The sequence below is a fragment of the Lathamus discolor genome, chromosome 8, assembly GCF_037157495.1.
Source record: "Lathamus discolor isolate bLatDis1 chromosome 8, bLatDis1.hap1, whole genome shotgun sequence".
Lineage (NCBI taxonomy): Eukaryota > Metazoa > Chordata > Aves > Psittaciformes > Psittacidae > Lathamus > Lathamus discolor.
The window spans coordinates 3,195,988-3,215,326 of NC_088891.1; the positions used below are offsets into that span (position 1 = coordinate 3,195,988).

The 19,339-nt window shown below is 49.8% G+C and overlaps 1 protein-coding gene across 4 annotated transcripts in view; it reads left to right on the top strand.

The window, feature by feature from the left end:
- The window catches only part of IGDCC4 (immunoglobulin superfamily DCC subclass member 4), an 84,386-nt gene that overhangs the window by 32,529 nt on the left and 32,518 nt on the right, over nucleotides 1-19,339 (top strand). For all 4 annotated transcript variants that reach the window (XM_065688167.1, XM_065688168.1, XM_065688169.1 and 1 more), the window contains 2 exons: nucleotides 4,442-4,583; nucleotides 10,156-10,289. In XM_065688167.1, coding sequence (XP_065544239.1) covers nucleotides 4,442-4,583; nucleotides 10,156-10,289 — 276 coding nt within the window. The remainder of the gene's footprint in view (nucleotides 1-4,441; nucleotides 4,584-10,155; nucleotides 10,290-19,339) is intronic.

A 19,339-nucleotide genomic window follows, 5' to 3' on the forward strand; every position in this document is an offset into this window, starting at 1 on the left:
TTTAGCTTAAACATTTTGTGCGAGGGAGGTTCTAGAAAATTACAGTAATTGTGACTGTCAGATGAAGACGTTTGCTGTGCCTGGAGGGAACGGGGCTGCCTTGCGTGGCTGCTGGCAACGAGTACAGGAGAGCCTTGGTGTGTTCTGCTCCTGCAGGGACAGGCCACAGCAGGAATCAGTGCACACGGGCTCTCGTGATCCACTCTCCACAAGGAGAACATCTCTTCTCCATGACCATCAGTGTGTCTGGGATTTGAGGAAGGACACACTGGATTTGTTTTATGGATTTCGTGCTATTTTGTGGATTAGATGCAGAGATGAGTGAGGGCCAGTGATTGCAGGCAGAACCAGGCTGGGCAGGAGAACTTCTGGCAGATGAAGGCTCTGGACCATCCACAGATGGGATGTTCAGATGCTGTTTTGAGGAGGTGGGGAACTGGCATCCCTGAGGGGGCACGAGCAAGTGCTGCATGGATTAGCTGGGCAGCACTGGTGCTGTGCTGCCGTACGGCCCTGCAGGCCCAGCACTGCTCTGGCTCTGCCTCCACCGCGCTGTGGGAAATTGCTCCCATGACTTTCTGTGTGTTTCCCTTCAACCCCATGACCTGTTCAGAGGTGTGATGTTCAGACACGGATGGTGCCAGCAGGGTACGGAATCTCAGTGGGGATGATGTTGCCCTCATCTTAGAAATAACCTACCAGTAATTACAAGACGTACAAAGAGGATGAGCACGTGGGCTCTGGGGGCAAAGCGCTGTGGGAGAGAGCAGCAAGCCCATTGCAGAAGGCTGAATTCCTTGCATAGACTGCATTTTCTGCCTGGGGTGTAGTGTTGCTGGCTGGCAGCCTTTCCAAGCTCACGGCCTCCTGTACGGATCAGTGTGCTGGGAGAGGGGGAGGGTGATGTGTTCCACCATGCTGCAGCCACCCCTGGGCTCCCAACTAAAAGCCTTGGCACACACAGCTTAGGTCCAGCTGGGTTTAACGTGTCTGTGGGGAGGGAGCTGCATGCTCCATTCCTGAAGGCACAGAGCCTGGGGCTTTGGCATGTTGCTGAAGGCAATTTGCTGTAATGCTCTTCACCTTCTCACCTGCAGTGAGTAATTTTTACCGAGTGGCCTATTAAGGTGTTCAGGATAATCAGTGCAACAGGGCTGGGAGGTGTTCTGTGGCTTGGGATTGGCTTTGCAAGCTAAACCCTAGCTGAGAAGTTGATAATCATGTGGAGTATGTATCTGTCTTCTTTGTTTCCGTTTTGCCTTCAAGCATCTTTTTCCCCTGCTTCCTTACATGAAAACCTCTCCCTTTGCAGCACTTCTGCACTGTTCCCTTCTATCAGAACATGTGTCTGGGAGGAGAACAGCCCCTGCTAAGGATCCCTGTGGCCCTGGGGTGAGCAGAGTGTTGGACCCTGCCTTATGCTCACTGTGACCCACCTGCGTGTCTGTGCAGTGGGTCAGAGTAGCAGGACCTGCTTTCCCATCCTCTCCTTCCACAACAGGCTTGCCTTGCTCTGGCTGATTCTCTTCTTTCCTCTGCTGTTTGCAGCTCAGCTCTGAGCCTAGGCTGGGTCATGCTGCAGGTGCTGAGAGAGGAGGAACACAAGGGGATCACAGCATGCTGTGATCTCAGCCTCAACCTGCTGCAGAGGATGCTTTTGGAGCACCGATGAGCCTGGCCAGCAAGTCTGTCTCTGCCTGACCTTGCCAGTGCTGAGATCCGGGGTTCTTGTTCAGTTCTGCATCAAAGAAGCCTTTATGCCATTCTTACCATGTTTTGATGTTTCTTTCTGAGAACAAAATCTGGTGGCCTATGGTAGGATTACAGCGTTGTTGGATAAAGGAAGAGCAACTGACATCACCTGCCTGGACTTGAGCAGCCTCCGAATCCCACCCCAAGTGTTATCACGAGGAGGCACTAACAGAGAAACCACAGTTTGCTCTGCATTGCCAGGGTCGAGCCTTCAGCCCCCATTGAGCTCTCAGCCTTTGCTGGCTCTGCTGGGGAAGCCTGGCTATTCCTGGCTGCTTCTGTTCGGAGTGAAAGGGATGCTGAGCTCCCTCATCAGGGTCGCTGGTCAGTCACGCTGCTTCACATCCTAATGACAGATCTGTCACGGGGGCATTTCTTGGCTCTTTGCTTTTGAAGAGCCATTCTGGAGCCCAGCCAGCAGGCAGATAGGGCTGGATGGGGGTGAAGCCAGTGAGACACTGTCCCCTTTTTTATGCCTTTGCACTTCATGCCAAAAGGTGCCCAGGTAAGCCTTGGTCTCTAAACAGCCTGCACCTACCTACAGAATACCCAGGCATGGAGCTCTGAGGGAGAGAAAAGAGAGCGGGGAGCTGCCCACTGGGATTTATGGGGCCCCTTTGCTGCTGTTGCTGATGGTGGGGTTGCTGTTAGTGCCCACCGTGTGCTGCTTCGGTTCTCCCCTCTCTGGAGACTGCTCTAAAGGTGCTCTAAACTTTGGGACTTCGTTGTATCAGCTTAGGTGGTGCCATTTAATAATGAAGAGAAGAGAGACAAGTGACACATGAAGCAGAGGAAACACATGCTACAGATTGCATCTTTTTAGAAGGATTTTGCCTCCTGTCGTGACCTTTCCGGGTACGTGACCCTGCAGAGCCTGCCAGAGTATTCTCATTTACACTTGCAGGATGAAAAGAGAATAACAGGAAAAGAGCATTCAGGATTTCCGCTGCCAGGGAAAGGTTGTTTTGATGGTGCTGTCCTGGACGTGTGCTGGCATTTGATGGATTCTCTTCTAAGCACTTGGATTCAGCAAGTTTTATTAACATGAGCTTGAAAGATCTTGTAATCTATAGAAATGACTCTGTGTTCGAGTGGTCTGCAGCGCGTTTGAAGGTACTGAAGCAGTTGCCTGAACTGGGGCCCTTCCATATTAATGTCTTTTCTGAATTTTTCCAGGAAAACATTTTTCATTGCCGTTAGGATTGGATTGAATTGAAAAATGAGACTTGGTGGACAGCTGGTGGGAGAATTCGATCTGTAGCTGCTGCGGAGAGCAATGAGTTGTTTTAAACATGTGATAACCATTTGAATTAAAGAAAACCACTAATGCCAGGCGAGGTTACAATGGGTCATGAAAAAGCATTTAATTTTCAGAGCCGTGCATACTTGCTCAAGCTGACACTTCAATACAGTGTGTGTGTGTGCAGTGCAAAGAAAGCGTCACTTTTGGAGTCCTATAAAATCCAAAGCAGTGATGGATGTGCTTGGGAAGCGGTGGTGGGAGGACCAGAAGGTCACTCGGGGTCCTTATAAGCACAGTGCTGGGCTTGGCCGTGCAGTCAAGCCTGTTTGCTGGCTGGGATTGATGTTTATTGTGCCACGATCAGGATTTCTGGCTCTTGTCTCATGGCACTGCTGGCTGGATTTGTGTGTCAGAGCACGTTTAACAGCAAAGGCTGTGTAACAGAGACTGTGGGAAGCAGAAGCCACTTCGTCTGGTGGAGAAGAATACAAGCTTTCTGCCCCCATCCAGGAGCCTGCATGCATATTCAGAGCTCCACTGTGACTGAGATGCCTTAGGTTATGCTGTGATAGGACAGATGCTGCAGCCCCAGGAGGAGGACTCCTGCTCTGCTGGGGTTTGCGGTGTGCATGGAAGGGAGGAAGATGAGATGCTGTGTATGAAGGATGGGAAGGGTGCTGTCCGAGAGCAATCGCAAACCTTAGTGTTTGTCTCCGAAGCAAATTCAGCCTCTCTAGCATAGAAAGTGGCATTTAAGCTGGGGGAGCCTTGGAGAGCTGAGCCCAGCATATATGAAATCCATCTTAGCAAGGTGTCTGTGCCTGCATCCCCTTGGCTGCATCTCATCTGCTTGAGTAGGATGAAGTTGGTTTTTGTAGTCAAAGCTGTTCACTGTGGGGAAGGAGGATCATAGCCCTTATGGTCTCTTCCCTAGTCCCCAGCACTGCCAGCCTGTGGGCGGTTGTTACTTATACAAAACAACTGCCCCCAGTATAAGTAACTTGACATCTGGCTTTGTTCTTCCTTTTGCCTTGTTTCAATTTCCTGTGGCTGCAGGAATGCTACAAGGCAAAAGGAAACTGATCTCTCAGGGTTGTGGCATTTCCCTTCTTCTTTTTCTCATTCTACATGTCCTTCCCTAATGGAGCAAGTGAACAGAAGAGGAGGCAATTTGGGAAGGTAGCTGTTGAAACTGCCTGTCTTTTCTCTTACACTGTTGCCCTACAGGAGAAAATGAGGCAAGAAGCAAATTTGCACATTGAAACCTTTCAGTTCCTGTTGTTAGGACTGCTGAGGGTCTGTAGGGCACAGGAAGGTGAGGAGTCACATTTCAGGCTGTCTTCAGGAGAGAGAGGCCTTTCTCTTAACTCAGGCATCATCACAAACTTAACGTTGCTCAGCAGAAACACCGAGTTATTAACTTCCTTTTCCTTCTTCTTTCCCCAGCATTATCACGCTTTTTCCAACAGCCAGAGTCACAGACAGTGGAAGAAAATGGCATGGCCCGGTTTGAGTGTCGCATCGAAGGACTTCCCCCCCCGGTCATCACGTGGGAGAAGGACCATGAAGCTGTTCCAGCAGAACCCAGGTGATTCCCTCAGTGCTCACGTGGGTCAGCTTGAAAAAGGGCAAACCAAAACCTGAGCAAGGTAGAATGGAGACACGATAGAACAGGTTTTGTCCTGATAATTCAGTGAGGAAAGAGGAGATGTTCATGCAAACAGGTCCATAAAACACCTTGATAAAATTAACTTGACATCTAACCCGCCAAAAAAAGATATAAAAAAAAAGAAAGGAGGAAAAAAAGAGACAACCAAGCCCTTTTTTATTACTGATCTCTTGTGGTGGAGCCTTTGCCATAATGGAACAAGCGCTGGAACTGGATGATCTTAAGGTCCTTTCCAACCCTAACTATTCTATGATTCTACGAAAAGATAGTTTCAAGGAAATGAAATTGGCCAGAAATTGGCTGCTAAATGAAGTAATAGAGACTGGAGCCTCAGTTCTGCAGTGGCCTGGAAGGTCTGTATGCAAAGATGCACAATTTTATCCCAGTTTACATTTACTCCCCTTGCAGAGCGTGGGAGGGAAACCAAGAGGAGTCTGCAGAAGGGCAGACAGCAGCATAAAAGTGAATAGAGAAACTTCAAATGGTGCCAGTTCATACGGCACAGAACCTGCACCCTGCAAAGCCCTGTGTGTGTGTGGAACAGGGCACAGCAGACCATGGCATGGGGTGCCTTTGGCTCGTCCCTTTGTGTGGAGTGAGGTAGAAGTCTTTGGGGCCTGGTTTGAGGAATACTTCTCCAGCTGACTGGGGGGATACAGCACTGGGGGTACTGGGCACAGCCAGCTGGGCTCCATGATGTGGTTTTTGATTCATTTTGGCTGTGGTAATAGACTCAGTTGTTTTGTTCACTTTTCCTGCACAGATTTTCTCAGGGTTGATGATTCTTTCAGAGCACTGCGTGCGCTCAGGAACCTGGGAGGTCTTTCCATTTGTTTTATTCCCATGTTTACAGGTCATCTGGTGAAAGACCCTGAGTTTTCTCTTTTGGGGGAGAAAAGAGACCTGCAGCATGATACCTTTTCCTTAGTAAAAGTCAGTTACAGGCATGAGATGATAAACCATTAGTGGGCTGTTAGCTGCTTTGTAGACATCACTCCTGCAGGGGATCAGTGACTGCATTGTCCTTTAGTTCTTAAAAACTCATTTTCTCATCTGCAGAAGGAGCTGATTCCCTCCCAGGGACATTAAGCCAAGAAAAGAGGGGTGAGGTAAAGTTTAGGAATAATTCTGCAGCGCTGCCTGTTTCTATAAGGTTATATCCTGGAATCTGAAGTGGAGCATCGAAAGGTTTGTAGGAGGCTGTTGCTTTGTAATGAGAAGAAAATTAATTAATAAAAAAAGGAGAGGAAAAACAGAAAGGAAGGGATTGCAGAGGGAAGTGTGCCATAAATAGGGCAATGGCTTTTTAATGAGACAGCTCGATGGATGTTGTGAAATTACTTGCTCGGAGATTGCCTTCAACATGGGCAGCCTGAAAATTGTTTTCCTTGTAAAAAGCCTGAGCATAATCTCTGGCTGCAGATCTTGCTTTTTAAATCATGTTTTAGCTAATATGCTTTTTTCAGAAGGATTTGCTTTTTTTGTTGTTGTCTAGTTGTTGTTGTTGGATTTAATATAGCCGGCTTTCGAAGGAATTAAGTGAATTCCAGGAAACGTTGGCTGCCAACCAGAGCTCTGTGTTATCCTTACTGCATCACGCCTGAGGACCAGATCTTGGGCCAGCCTGATTACTGTGGACTCCCTCCTGTGCACACTTCTGATGAGCCTGTGAAAATGCAATCATTTGGCTAGGTAGGCATCAGGATGATGATTTCGTATTCCAGGATAGCATGGTTAGGTGTATGTACGAAATCAGGCTCTGGGGCTGTAGGTAAAACCCTTGAGATAATGCTACTACATCAATGTCTATGATCTCTTTTAAGAGGGATAGAATAATCATGGCAAAATTACGTTGCTTTTCCTTCTTTCTTTTTCTTTTCCCTTTTTGTGTTGAACTTACCTTTGGGCACTGTCTTCAGCCTTTGCCTTTGGGTGCAGGTTCTAGCATGGTGCCACCTCAAAGGTGCTGAAGGCTAAGCTTAGAAAATAGACAACCCAAAGGGTAGGGGAGTGCTTATTGATGTTTTCAGAACACCTTTCCTGCCCTGCTGGAGTCCTGACTTCCACATGGGAGTAAGGCACAGGAGTATTTTGCAGTTCTGGCTCTGAAACACTTCTAAACCCATGGTTTTAAATCTGCAGCAGCTGCTGAGAGGTGGCTTGCAGGATTTCTCTAGGTTGCAGTCGCTTTGGGGTGTGTGCTACATCTCTTGGCGTGATCTCTTCTCTGTTGTAGGTGCTGGCTGCGTTTCACACCAGGCTCCAAACTGCTGTTTGTTTTCTCTAGAGCCAAGTACTTGCTAGAAACTGGAGGTCTTCGGAGGTCTGCACATCAACACATACCCTGCAGATCACACGGCCTGCAGTCACAGCATCTTTTCCACATTTTGGCTAAGGGAGGGGTTTATCAGTGTGGAGAGTTTGCTTCTGTCATGTGTCAGGAGTGCCTTAAGGTGGCTCACATTCACATACAGGCTCTAGAGCTGTGAGCAAAAGGCCTTGCAAACGTTGAGTCTGCAACAAAGCTGCTGGTTCTTCACGTGTCCTGAGGACTGGCGCTTTGATTTATTTTGTGTGCCTTCACAAGGCCGTGAGGAAGGAAGGGTGAGCCAGCAGTTCACTGGGGAGGAAGTAAGAGAGGGAATCGAACTGTTAATGCTGGAATAGTCTCTGCTATACACCCTGCCTAGCACACTGAGCTGTAGGGTTGCAGGGTTTGGGTACAAAGCAGCAGTGCTTGGTTGTAGTTCTTGAGCTCTGCCCTGATAATCATAGAATCCTAGAGTCACAGAATGGCTTGGGTTATAAGGGACCTTAAAGCTCATCTATTTCCAGCCCCCTGCCTCTGAGTCATCAGGCAAACAGCTTCCCTGCAGAGAGCCTGGGGATGAAGCAAAATGCCCTTGCAGGCTGCCTGGAGGCTTCTAGTTCAGGGCTCCTGGGAGCCTGAAGAGCTGGAGGCTTTGTGAGCAGCTGGGAGAGATTGTGGATAGAGAAATCCTGCCTTTCTTCCCTCCTTACTTCCCTGGGAGAGCAATTCTCACCTCTCTCATGCTTTCCCAACAGGACATATTGCATTAAGTGGATCTCTCTACTGCCAGCCTTGCCAAAGGGACCATCTTGAGCTTAGGTGTTGATCCAGTCTCCCCACTCATTCCCCTTTGCCGCCAGCTCCTGCTCTCTTTAGGAACACGATGGCTTGGTTTCTGCCCTGAAGACAAGCAGGGTGCCTTGGCTGAGCCTCTCCATGGACATGGTTCTGAGCAACCTGGTCTAACCACCCCTGCTCAGAGAGGGGGAAGACCACAGCCGTTTCTCAGAGGTCCTTCCCAGCCTCAGTGAATCTGTGATCCGTAATTGGAGTGTCTTTTTGTGGCTGGGAGAAGCCTTGCCTGGTGTTTGAAATGTGTTGCTATTAATTACAGCCTCAAATAGCAGATGCACGACAAAAATAAATATTATCGCAGTGGGAGGCTTTGCCTCCGCAGAGCTGAGAGGATGCAAATATTTGTTGTCTTTCTCCGGAGTCCTGATGAGGCATCCTGATGAGGGCTTTCCGTGTGCCACCTCCTCTGAGGCCTCTGGAGCTTGAGCCTGAGGAAAGCCTGTGGAAGTAGCAGCAGCATGGCTCTGGGGGTGTGGGGCAGTTGCCCTTGGGTACATGGGAAGCTTCAGCAAGTGTGCGTGCAAGAATCAGACTGTGATTGTGCCAGTGTGGTGACTGGAGGAGCTCTCTCAGCTCTTCTGTTTCTTTATCAAGAAGTGATGAGCTCAGACTGCAGCAGTTGAGGCCCAGGATAGATCCATAGAATCGTAGAACAGTTCGGGTTGGAAAGGACCTCAAGATCATCCAGTTTCAACCCCCGTGCTATGGACAGGGACACCTCACACTAAACTGTGACACCCAAGGCTCTGTCCAACCTGGCCTTGAACACTGCCAGGGATGGAGCACTCACAACCTCCCTGGGCAGCCCATTCCAGTGCCTCAGCACCCTAACAGGAAAGAATTTCCTCCTTAGATCCAATCTAAACTTCCCGTTTAAGTTTGAACCCGTTACCCCTTGTCCTGTCACTACAGTCCCTGATGAAGAGTCCCTCCCCAGCATCCCTATAGGCCCCCTTCAGGTACTGGAAGGCTGCTCTGAGGTCCCCACGCAGCCTTCTCTTCTCCAGGCTGAACAGCCCCAACTTCCTCAGCCTAAGACTTTTGCAGCAGGGATGTTTGAAGCAGTTTAGGGCAGGGGAGGGTTTTCCACTATAGGAGATTGCGGCTAAATGTTTGCAGGAGCAGGAGTGCTGTTGGTGACCCTGGCTTGAATACAGGGTGAGTGATATCTTAAGGTCCTCCTGGCTCTTTGACCCTTGCTTGTGGCTCTCCAGCTGCAAAGAACCACAGTTTTACTTACCAGGTTCACTTCCTGACATCTCTGTGGATGGAAGGACTTGTGTTGGTGGTTATAGCTTGTCTTTGTGCTGTTTCCATGGAATAGCTGCTATCCCTCCCCTTAACAATTGCCTTTGAATATGTCCTCTTCATAATGAAGACTGATAACCCAGAGCTGCCTGTCAAAGCTCGGCAGCTCTGTTTATAAAGGCATGCAATTAAAAATGGATCTCATATATAATTAAATAGGATCACGTAGGCTTTGCGCCTTGCATTCAAGAATAAAGAGGCTGCCATCTAGGAATCCAGGCAGAAAATGGAGATGCTGACAGCCAGCTCCTACTTTTATGCTAATTGCTAATCATCTGCTTTGTTCAGTATAATGCAGCAAGGAATTGTGTTCATGTTGAGAGCCATGTAGCCATTTCGCTCCATGGAAGTGTTGCCCAGTAGCACCCCATGGGCAAACGAGGGGGATGCTGAATGCCCAGCTCTAAGGTTGTCAGCTTGTGAAAGCCAGAAACTCGTGGAAGAGCAGAAGGAATCACACAACCCAGGAATGGTGCAGCTTCAGGTGGCTGTGTCCTGCCTGCTTTGGGCCATGGAGGTGCAGCTGTGTATCAGTTGGTCCCTTCATCTACTTGAGGTGCAGCAGGAAAACGATGATGTTCAGACTTCTTTGCAATGGGTTTTTTCTCTGGCTACCAAACCTTTGTGAAAAGCAAGTAGTGAAACTGGCTGTAGTGTGTGCAGGGGCACTTGTACTCTTGGAGTCACCTACAGATCTCTATGTAGAAATATGCATGTGTGTATGTAGTTGTTTTGTACTATACAGTTTGTATGGGCCAAGCTGAGTTAGTCTGGTCTCCCAAAAGCAGATCCAGTGTTGTGAAGACTCCGTGGTGACAGATAGGTCTGTACCTGCTGCTGCTTTTTAAGGACCACCAGTTGGGTTGCTCAGAGGTGTCTTGGTCCCATTCTCTATGGGTACCAGGACCTGCACATGATACATTTACAGGGTAAAAGGAAGGGATGAGGGGGCTTTGAATTGATGAATAGCTCAAGTAAGGCATACCCTGTCTCACACTCTTCCTTTTGGTCACTCAGGTTTATAACTCTTCCAAATGGTGTCCTCCAAATCGTGGATGTGCAGGAGAGTGATGCTGGGACTTACCACTGCGTGGCAACCAACGCCGCCCGAAAACGCTACAGCAATGCTGCAGTCCTCAGTGTTCTCAAAGGTAAGGGCAGGCAGGGGCATGTTGGGCTAGGCACATCTGCCAGATAACCATTGTGTGCGATGGCAAGCTGAGCTGAAACACAAATGGCAGTCCCTCCTGCTGGTGTGGCTCTGCACATTTGGTTAAAACCTGCAGAGAAGGCATTTTATTGAAGGTTTCTCTTTACTCTGATGGGACGAGCAGGCTGGGGTGGGAGGTGTTGCCACTGGGACTCACAGCTGGCTGCTCTGCCAAGCCACAGGACTCAGCAGCCAACAACAGTCATGGGGTTGTTTCTCTCTGTGCCCAATAATTCCCTTTTGCAGGTGGATTCTAGCAGCCATTGCATTTTAACAGCCCTGAACTCCTTTATGCTCTGGGGCTCTTAGAAGGGGTCAGGCACCCTGTTTGCATCTTGAAGTGCAGTGGTGTTTTGATCTTATCTCCAGTGGCCTTGGATGGCAGAACAAGTGAAGGCTGGCAGGGAAATAGGAAGGTGCTTGCCCTAGCTAGCAAGAGAAATAGTTGGAGGCTGGAGCAGTTGGCAGGGCTTTGTCTACCCTGGGTTGCCTAGCAGGCTCCAGAGGAGGTGAAGCACAGTGACATCCAGCTTGTATTCTGTGTCCATGTTGCTGGCACTTTGCTGAGATGTTGGGTAGGCTCCAGAGAACTTGTGGTATTTGAGAGCAGCCTCAGCTGGGGTTTCTTCTGCTGACACAGACCATTGGAGCAAGGCTTTGGATGTGAGCTGCCTTTTGCCTCCCGATCTGGGCCTCAGTCTCTGAGTGCATTTTTCTTTGTACACCAAGAGTGCAGTGGGCAAGTCTGGACATGAGAACATAGCTGAGAGCCGAAGTGCAGTGGGGACTCCAGACTCCAGCATCCTTCCCAGCACGCCTGGATGCCTCCCAGGGCTGTATAATCCCAGTCCTGCAAGTGGGCAAACACACCAGGGCTGAGAGTCTGGCCGAGCTGGCCCTTCATCCAGGCCACGTCTATCTCTTGTGCTGATCCCAGTATATTCTGTAGGCAGCTTTAACCTTGAAAGCTCTGAAATCCTTCCCAGCCCCTTTTGTCTTTGTTTAGGATTGTGTTGCTTGGCATTCTGCTACCAGTGTATTTTCACAGAGATGGCTTTGCTGTTCATCCATCAGCAGGGAGTGTAATTAAGTGTGGAGCCTGAGAACACACCTCTGATCAATGGGTTGTGTCTTGGAGGTAATCTGTGTGGAATCTGCAGAGAATCTGTGAGCAGTTGAACACTCTCTATCTAATTGCCAGCCCTTGCCAGATCCTCTGTGTGCTTAATGAGGCACAAGGCGAGGGGAGCACTGCTAACGGGCAGTTCCACAGTGCAGAGGCAGCTCCCTGGTTGGGTCTGCTTTGCTATTGATAAGTAATATTGATCAAGCTACAAAGGTGAAGATGCTGTCCTTGGCATCGTAACTTGTTCTGCATTATTGTATCTTGTAACTCTGCAATGTTTAATCTGCTTTGCAAATGGAGGCAATGGAAAAGGTTAAATGGGAAGCGTTCCTTCTGGAGCACCAGCCGGCCCGAGCAGATTTCTGCCTGCAGTTCTCACCCAAATCTCGCTTCTGCAGCACCACACCACCCGCTGGCTGCAAAAACAAATATGTGAGGTTGAGTTTTTCACCAGATTGAGCAGACAGTGATGAAAAACATGCCTGTTAAATCTCCGGGGCTTTTTATAATTGGGGAAAAGTATCTCTGAGACAGATGGGAAACTGCAGTGACCTGTGCAGGCTGCAAACTCCTCCAAGAGTGACTGGCATGGTATTGATCCTGTTTTGTTTCAGCACTTCGCCATCGGAGCCATGTTTTTGGATGCCTGGCCTGGCTTGAGGAGTCTTCAGAGGAGCAGTCCGTGTTCAGTAGCAGCTGATAGCAGCGGACTGGTCAGGCAGAACTCCTTTGCTGGTTGTAAAATATAAAACCGAACTAAACCAAACCAATTCCAGGGGAAAGAAAATATCCAAACCAAAAGAAACAATAACCTGAAATACAGCTATTTAGTGTTGCTAACTTGAGAATATCAGGGGCCAAAGTCCCGCATGCCTGCAGGCAGGAGCAAGTAAACTACATTTCCCCCCCTGCTAATGGCCAGTGAGTGGTTTGTACTGAGGTAAGATGGGAATCCCAGTCTTCCAGTCCCACTGCCGTGCCAAGGCCCCTGGAAAAGGTTTGTTCTGGGAATTGTTCCACCTCCCCTATTAAAGGCTTTTTCTCAGTAGAGGCAGCAATTAGCACGACCCCCTTCTGGCATATTTTCATGCTCTAAAACCCCCAAAGTGTTTCCCTTGTCGGTGTGACTTCCCCATTACATGGGGGCTCCGTGTTGTGTGCCAGAGGCTGGACCCACGTTGGCCTCACTCAGGGCAGAGCGCAGCGGTGCCTGGTCGGGCTGTAAGTGCTGCAGATGTTTCAGCTGTGCAGACTTCATGGTGCAAATTTCCAGACCTTCCCTCGGGAGGTGGTATTTTGAGCTGGAAGGAAAGAGAGCAGACAGGACAGCGGGGTGCAGTCCCGCAGCCCTGAAACAGAGCCTGCTGTGAAACAGGGGTAACTTGGGATTTTCCCTTTGGATCTCCACTGCTCCCCGGCGGATGGAGCGCCAAACACATGTGGCAGCTCCATCGCTTTGCCCCTCACCTGGACACATGATGAATGAACACTGCAGCCCTGCTGTGCTCTCTGCCAAAAAGGGCATTAGGAGCTGGCTGCGGGATGCTTTTCCCAGGCGCTCTGTCTGCGTGTGCTGCCTTTCCTTGGGGTCAGCTGTCAGCGGGGCTGTGTCCTGTTTCTCGTAGCTCCTTTCTCTGGAAGCAGGCTCTGGAGTCGCACTCTGAATTCATTCATAAAGAGTTAATTCCCTGTATGTCCTGGTCGTGATCCCAGGTCCTTGACATGCCCAAGGAAGTGTCACTGTGCTTCATAAAGCAGCTCTCAAAGAAGAGTAGCAGAAAAGCTTGTGGAACGTGACATTGTGTAGTCTCAGCAGGTCACTTTGCCTATCACTTTGCTTCTCCCCCACATGTCATGCACACACTTGCTCTTTGTGTGTTTTCTTGGGGATAATGACTACCTCTTGCTGTGGGTTTGCTCCACCATTGGTACAAATGTGACTTGCATCCCCAGTGCAGCACAAATAACTATCAGAGCCTGTGCTGTAGCTAGCACAGTGCTTTATTGCAAGGACTTCATCCATTCTGGTTTTAAATGACACAAGGAGTGTTGCTCTCTGTAACTCCCACAGCATCTTCCACACTGAATGGATATTGGGATCTCTCTTCTCCATAGCTAACCCAAACTTCACTTTCCTGCAGCTCAATCTTAGTTGCATGTTCCACGTGCTGCGATAAGTGCAAGAATGGGGACAGCCGATGGGGGTGATGAGCGTAGATAGAGCAGGGCTGAGGTCTGGGCTGGGCGTGCCGCTGAAGAGTCTTCCAGCAGATGAGCATGTCCCCAGTGAGCTGGGATTTAGTAGTGTGTTATTAGAGATGACACTGCGAGATTGCCCTTGGCAGAACATCATTTACGTTGACAGTTGTAGCAGCTTGCTGCAGCAGTGTCCCAGGAAATGTATTTTTCAGCCAAATATTTGTATGAAATATGGTAACAGGGACAGAGAGCTTGGAGGCAGCTGAAACACCTTCACGTTTTTTGTTCTTTTGGTGTTTGTGTTGCAGTGCTTGCAGGTACCAAGGGAGAGCCTGGCTCTGGGTGCTGGTGCCTGGGGGAGTCCTGCTCTGAAGGGCTTTAGGACAATACAGCTATTAAATGGGATGAGCTTTGGGGATGGAGGAGAAGGTGGTGATGAAGTGAGCAGCACTCGCAGTTGGCCACCACCTCATAGAAACAGACGTGCTGTTACCACAAGTGGATTTTCAGTCCCTGCATGTGCGAATGACGTGCTGGATGCTGGGCTGGCACTCAGCCTGAGCCCTGATGACATGTGCTCTGCTCCCCTTGCAGCTCTCAATACAGTACCATGTCCCTTCTAGGGACAGGGGAGTTCAGATTCAGGTCAGTGCTGCTGTGGTCTGACCTCCCTGGCCGCAGCTGGGTGTTGATCCCATTGTGTGTGCTGGCACTGATGGAGAAGGGCAGTGTTAACCAGAGTGAGGTGGTGGTCCCCATGGCCAAGGGTGGTCTTCCTCCAGCAAGAACCCATGGGGAAGAGCTATCCACAGCTGTGTTTGTGGGCACAGAATACAGCTTAAGGCTGTGCTTCTGAGAGGCAAAAGGGTTGTGGAGATGCGTAGGGAGAGAAAACATGGGGGGGGGATGAAGCAGCTGTATTTTTGCTGTGAGTTGTTGTGTGATGCTTCACCTCTGGAGAAGAAGGTTCCAGCCTGCAATTCCTATGTCCCTGTTCCATGTGCCTCTTCTGCTGGGCACAGACTTCTGTCACTTTCCTCTCTCTTAGCATCTGTTTTTCTTTGCCCTCTGGTCTCTTGCTTTACTAGCTTAACCAGTTAAGCAGGGAACTGCTCTCTACTTGACATCCCGAAAGCTCAGCCATGAGGACTCTGTTGATGTGTGTTTCTGAAGCTTGTTGTCTCAAGTCCCTGGTGTGTGAAGCTGTTTTCATACTGCGTCTGCTGGATTGTGTGAAGTGCTCCTGATCCTCCTCTGTGGCAGAGGGTGCAAAGCAGACCACCGAGTGTGACTTCAGAGGATGGCAAGATCAAGGAGGAGATACACAGCATTTTTAACTTAGTAAATGGATATTTAAAGCTACAAGTGTCCTGCCTAACACAAGCTGTAAAATTCCCTTTACTGAGTCAGACAACGCTGGAGATTTCAAGCATGCACGGGACGAGATGGAGACCACAGAGTCTGGGTGAAACCTGTGAAGGACTGGTGCAGACACGCGTCAGGCACCCACCCCAGCACACAGCTTTGTGCTGGGCTGGAGTTCGTGCGGGGCCAGCATCACAGCGCTCGCATCCCCAGGGAAAGCTGCTCGCAGCTCAAGTGTCACAGCCTGTTCCTGGGAGCTGGAGGGGGAGGTTGAGCTCAGCTGCCTGTGAAGTTCGGTGGGGCTATGATCTGCCACGCTCCTGACAGCTCAGCAGCCTGCGGTGACAGAGGGTTTGATACAGAATTCAGAGCCCTCACCTCCCATTAAGCAGAACAGCCAAGCCTGGGGTTGGCACTGAAGTGAGTGGTAACAGAGGTGTCAAGGATAATAGAGCACAACAAGGGCTGGGAATAGGTGAGCTGTTTCCAGGTCCTGAGGGGAAACTGGTCTCTCCCATGGCTGTGCTTGATGTTTGGAGCTGTCAGATGTGGCCAGGCTCATGTGTTACAGGCAGCTCTTCCTCTGACTCCTGAAAGCTGGGGATGGTTTGCAGTCCTCCAGTGTTCTCCACATGCATGTCTTAGTAATCCAAGTCTGCTGCACTTCTGAAGCTTCCTGAAGTGAGAGCACTTGGTAAGGCTCGGACTGAAGCAGGTTTAAGCAGTAGGCTCCATTCAGCTCTCTTCTGAGAGTCTTTTGGTGGTGGTGTAACGCAGTGGTGCAGCAGCACATCTGCACTACAGAGATCGCACCTGGCCTTCCTGGGGGGTATTGAACAGGCTGTGCCTGCATGTGAGGCTGAAGGGAGCTAAGAATAGAGATCAGAATTAGGTCAGCAGCTTGCAATGGGCCGTGGGACACAAGGCTGATGGGGTTGGGTTCCTTGTGGCACTTGTTAATTATTAATCACCTGTGTTACAGCAGCTCTCTGAGGTCGAGGGTCAGAGCGGTGCCCTGCAGCACTTCCACAGCATCCTAACAGCTGGAGTGAAGATGTTGCAAGTGTCCGGAGGCACGGCAGACACGGTCCTGTTGCTTCAGACATGGGACACACATGGAGGAGCCTTGTCCTTGGGCCACAGACCCACCAGATCTATAGGTGGTGCTAAAAGATAATCTTAGGTGGTGCTAAGGAGCGAAAATGGGGTGAGTTGGCCCAGGGGGAGGCTGAATCAGGAGCTGAACTGTGCTGTTCTGAGCCCTTGCTTGGATGTCCCAGGTGCCAGGCATTGCTCAGGACACAGCTGGGAGTTTGCCTGAAGTAACTGGGCTATGCTCTTGCCCACCTCTGTTTCCAGTGCAGCCTAAGGGCAATGCCGCATGGATTATGAAAAGCGAAGAAGGTTGGGATAAGGAGAGGCAGGTGGTGTTGCCAAACACTGTGTCTTCAGGCACTGCCTTAGACTGGGGCTCTCTATGGCACTCAGCAAGAGTCCAGCCAAAGGGCTTTGACAGAATCCGTGGCTATCACTAATGATCTTTCCCCATGGAAAACCAGCTTTCCTTCCAGACTTTTCCTAGAAAAACAGATTTGCATTGTCCTGAGTTAATGCAGATGCATCCATCTGCTTTTAGTTCTTCCTTCCAAGTTGGCAGTCTTTGTTTGCTGCCAGACTGTGTTACTGTAGGCTCCCAGCATGTTGTGTATTTGAAGTGTAGCTTGCAGGAAGCATTCTGCATACCTGGCATCAGGGAGAGCACACCAAGAGGTGGCTTCCCATAATGTTTCCCTTGTCAAAGCTGTGCGTGACAGTCATGTGAAGGGCTACCTCTGGCAGGTGGCACAGGGCAGAATGTGAGCCCTGGGTGCAAAGAGGGCAGGTTGTGTCCTTCTGCAGAGCCCAGGGCCTCCAGCCTGTTCCCTCTCTGCTGTCACTGCTCTACGTGAATTGCAAATAGATCTGATGTGGCAAATAAATCTGAATTGCAAATAGAGCTGATGAAATAGGTGTCAGCCCCTGGGAAGCATCAGCCTCTCAGCACAAGGAGGAAGTTACTGGAGCGAAATGGCTCCAGTCACAGCGACAAGGTGAGGTGGAGTAAGGAGGAGTTTCAGGGCTTGTGACCTGTGAGGCAGAAGGGTCTGCTGCTCACCATGTCTCTGTCACTTCTGTGCCAGAGGTGGCAGCATTTTTACCTGCCTCACAGCCTTTTATTTCTCCTCCATCATCCTACAGGAGGTGATGTGCTGGCCTAGCAGAATGACAGAGAGAGCTGCTGCAGTGATGGTTAAACAAGTTTGGGAATGTTCCTGCTGAATCCCAGGGGCTGGCAAGCTTAGGTCCCCAGGTCATTTGGTGTTCACTGATTTGGGCAAGGGGGACGTCTATATTTAAATCTCTAATATTGTGGCTTTTGTCAAGGGTCTTGTGATGTTTTCTGGCTATTACTTTACAGGAGCATCAGTCTTGTCAGCTGTGGGACATGCCTGGGGTAGTGTGGTGGTTCCTGTTGCAGTGATAACTGCAAAACATCATCCCCTTGCAGCCCTTGTCTTTCTTGTCCTTGTTTCTGGCAGCTGCTGGGGAATGGCTGTGCTTGCAGTGCCTTAGGGGCTCAGTTTAGGTAATGTAAACTGTCCAGGTCTCAGAGTTAGGGCAGGGAGACTGCTCTGTCATTGCCTAAACTTCGGAGACACTGAGGTACCTCTGCTCCTTTCTTCACTTCTCTTTGTTGGCTTCTCACCTGCTCTAGAGGCTTAGCTCCCACCGTACACTGAGCAGCTTTCTTTTAAGGAGTTTAAGATCATTGAATACGTGCTAGGAACGGTTAAAGGCTTATTAATCAATAGTTATTATCTAAAATGTTGGCGTTATTACTGCTGCTCCAACACGGTCCTCAATACCCGCTGTGCCCCAGGCTTGTTTCCTGTTCCCTCTGCCACATTCCAACACGTGCTCTGCTTCTTCTGCCTCCCAGAAACCCCCTGAGACCTATCTTCAGGCTTTTGAGGGTCCAGACCCATGGCCTGAGGTCTCCAACCCTTTGCCAACCTGGGGCCTGTGGTGGAAAACCAGAAGAGCCCCAGTGGTCATAAGCAGCAGCAGCTCTTTGTGCAAGGGGGCTCCGGGGCTGTGCGACCGCGCCGCCGGTGCGGCTCCTCCTGGTTATTTTGCCTGGCTCCCACTCGGAGCGGCACAAACGCTTCCAAGCGCTCGCTGGGGAAGCGAGCAGGAATTCCTCGTGCAGTCTGGCTGGCTCCCGGCCCTCTTGGCGTGATGGAGAGCAGTTGCAAATGCATGTAGGCAAACAGAGAGCCAATGTTGACAGCTTTACAGGAGGTGGAGTGGTGGGCAAAGCACGCTCCGACTGCTCTGCAGCAGAGCTCAACGTACCCTGGATGTGTACAAGTCTGTATCCTGAAGGATCAAGGGTTTGGGGTGGGAGAAGACCCCCCCCCCCTAAAAATCCAGGGCGATTCCTGGAAACCTGCCACTGCTCTGCCTCTTTCAGGGCTTCTGGTTACAGATAGCTCGGGCTGTCCACTTGTGGCTGAGCGAGTACATTAAAGGATTTAATTTCTGGGCTGAAATCTGTCAGCTGTATAAAGAAGTCGAGGGAAATGAAAGAGGAGTTCCTGATGGCCCCTCTGCCTGTCTGGACTGGGATCCATGTGCTCCCCAGGCTTCCAGACACAGGACACGGAGCTGGGGAAACACTTCAACAGGCTGTTTCTCAAGCCAAGTGAAACGCAGTTCTAAGAGCAGCCCCTCCTGCCACACTGTGTGTAACTGACCCCAGAAGCTGTGGCGGTGCTGGCGTGAGGAGTGTGCCCAGGTAGAAATGAGCACTCTTCTTCCAAACTCATTAATCCTTCTCTTGTTTTCCCCCTTTCTTTGTTTTAAATCACAGAAGTGTATTTCATCTACTGAATTCCCCATTTAGTATGTACCTCTATGCAGACATTAAAGGAGCAGGTTTTGTGCCTGCTCTTAGAAGTACAGGTTGCCCTGTGTGTTTGGGGATGTTTGCTGACTTCTATATTAGGGATCTTGTGTTAGTAATTTGAGTTACAAGTGGTGTATATTGGTGCCTTTTAATGGTGCTAAGAAAGTGATGGAGCTTCAGTGTTTTAATCATTTATGCATGTTTCTTTGTATACTGCTTAAAGATGACAAATGATGTGTGGCTGTTCTGCTGCAGCACTAACTTAGTAAGTAGGAAGAGAAGCTTTGTTCCCATTCCAAAACATGGAGATAAATCTTCCCCTGTTCAGCTTTTCAGTGAAATGTTTGCATTG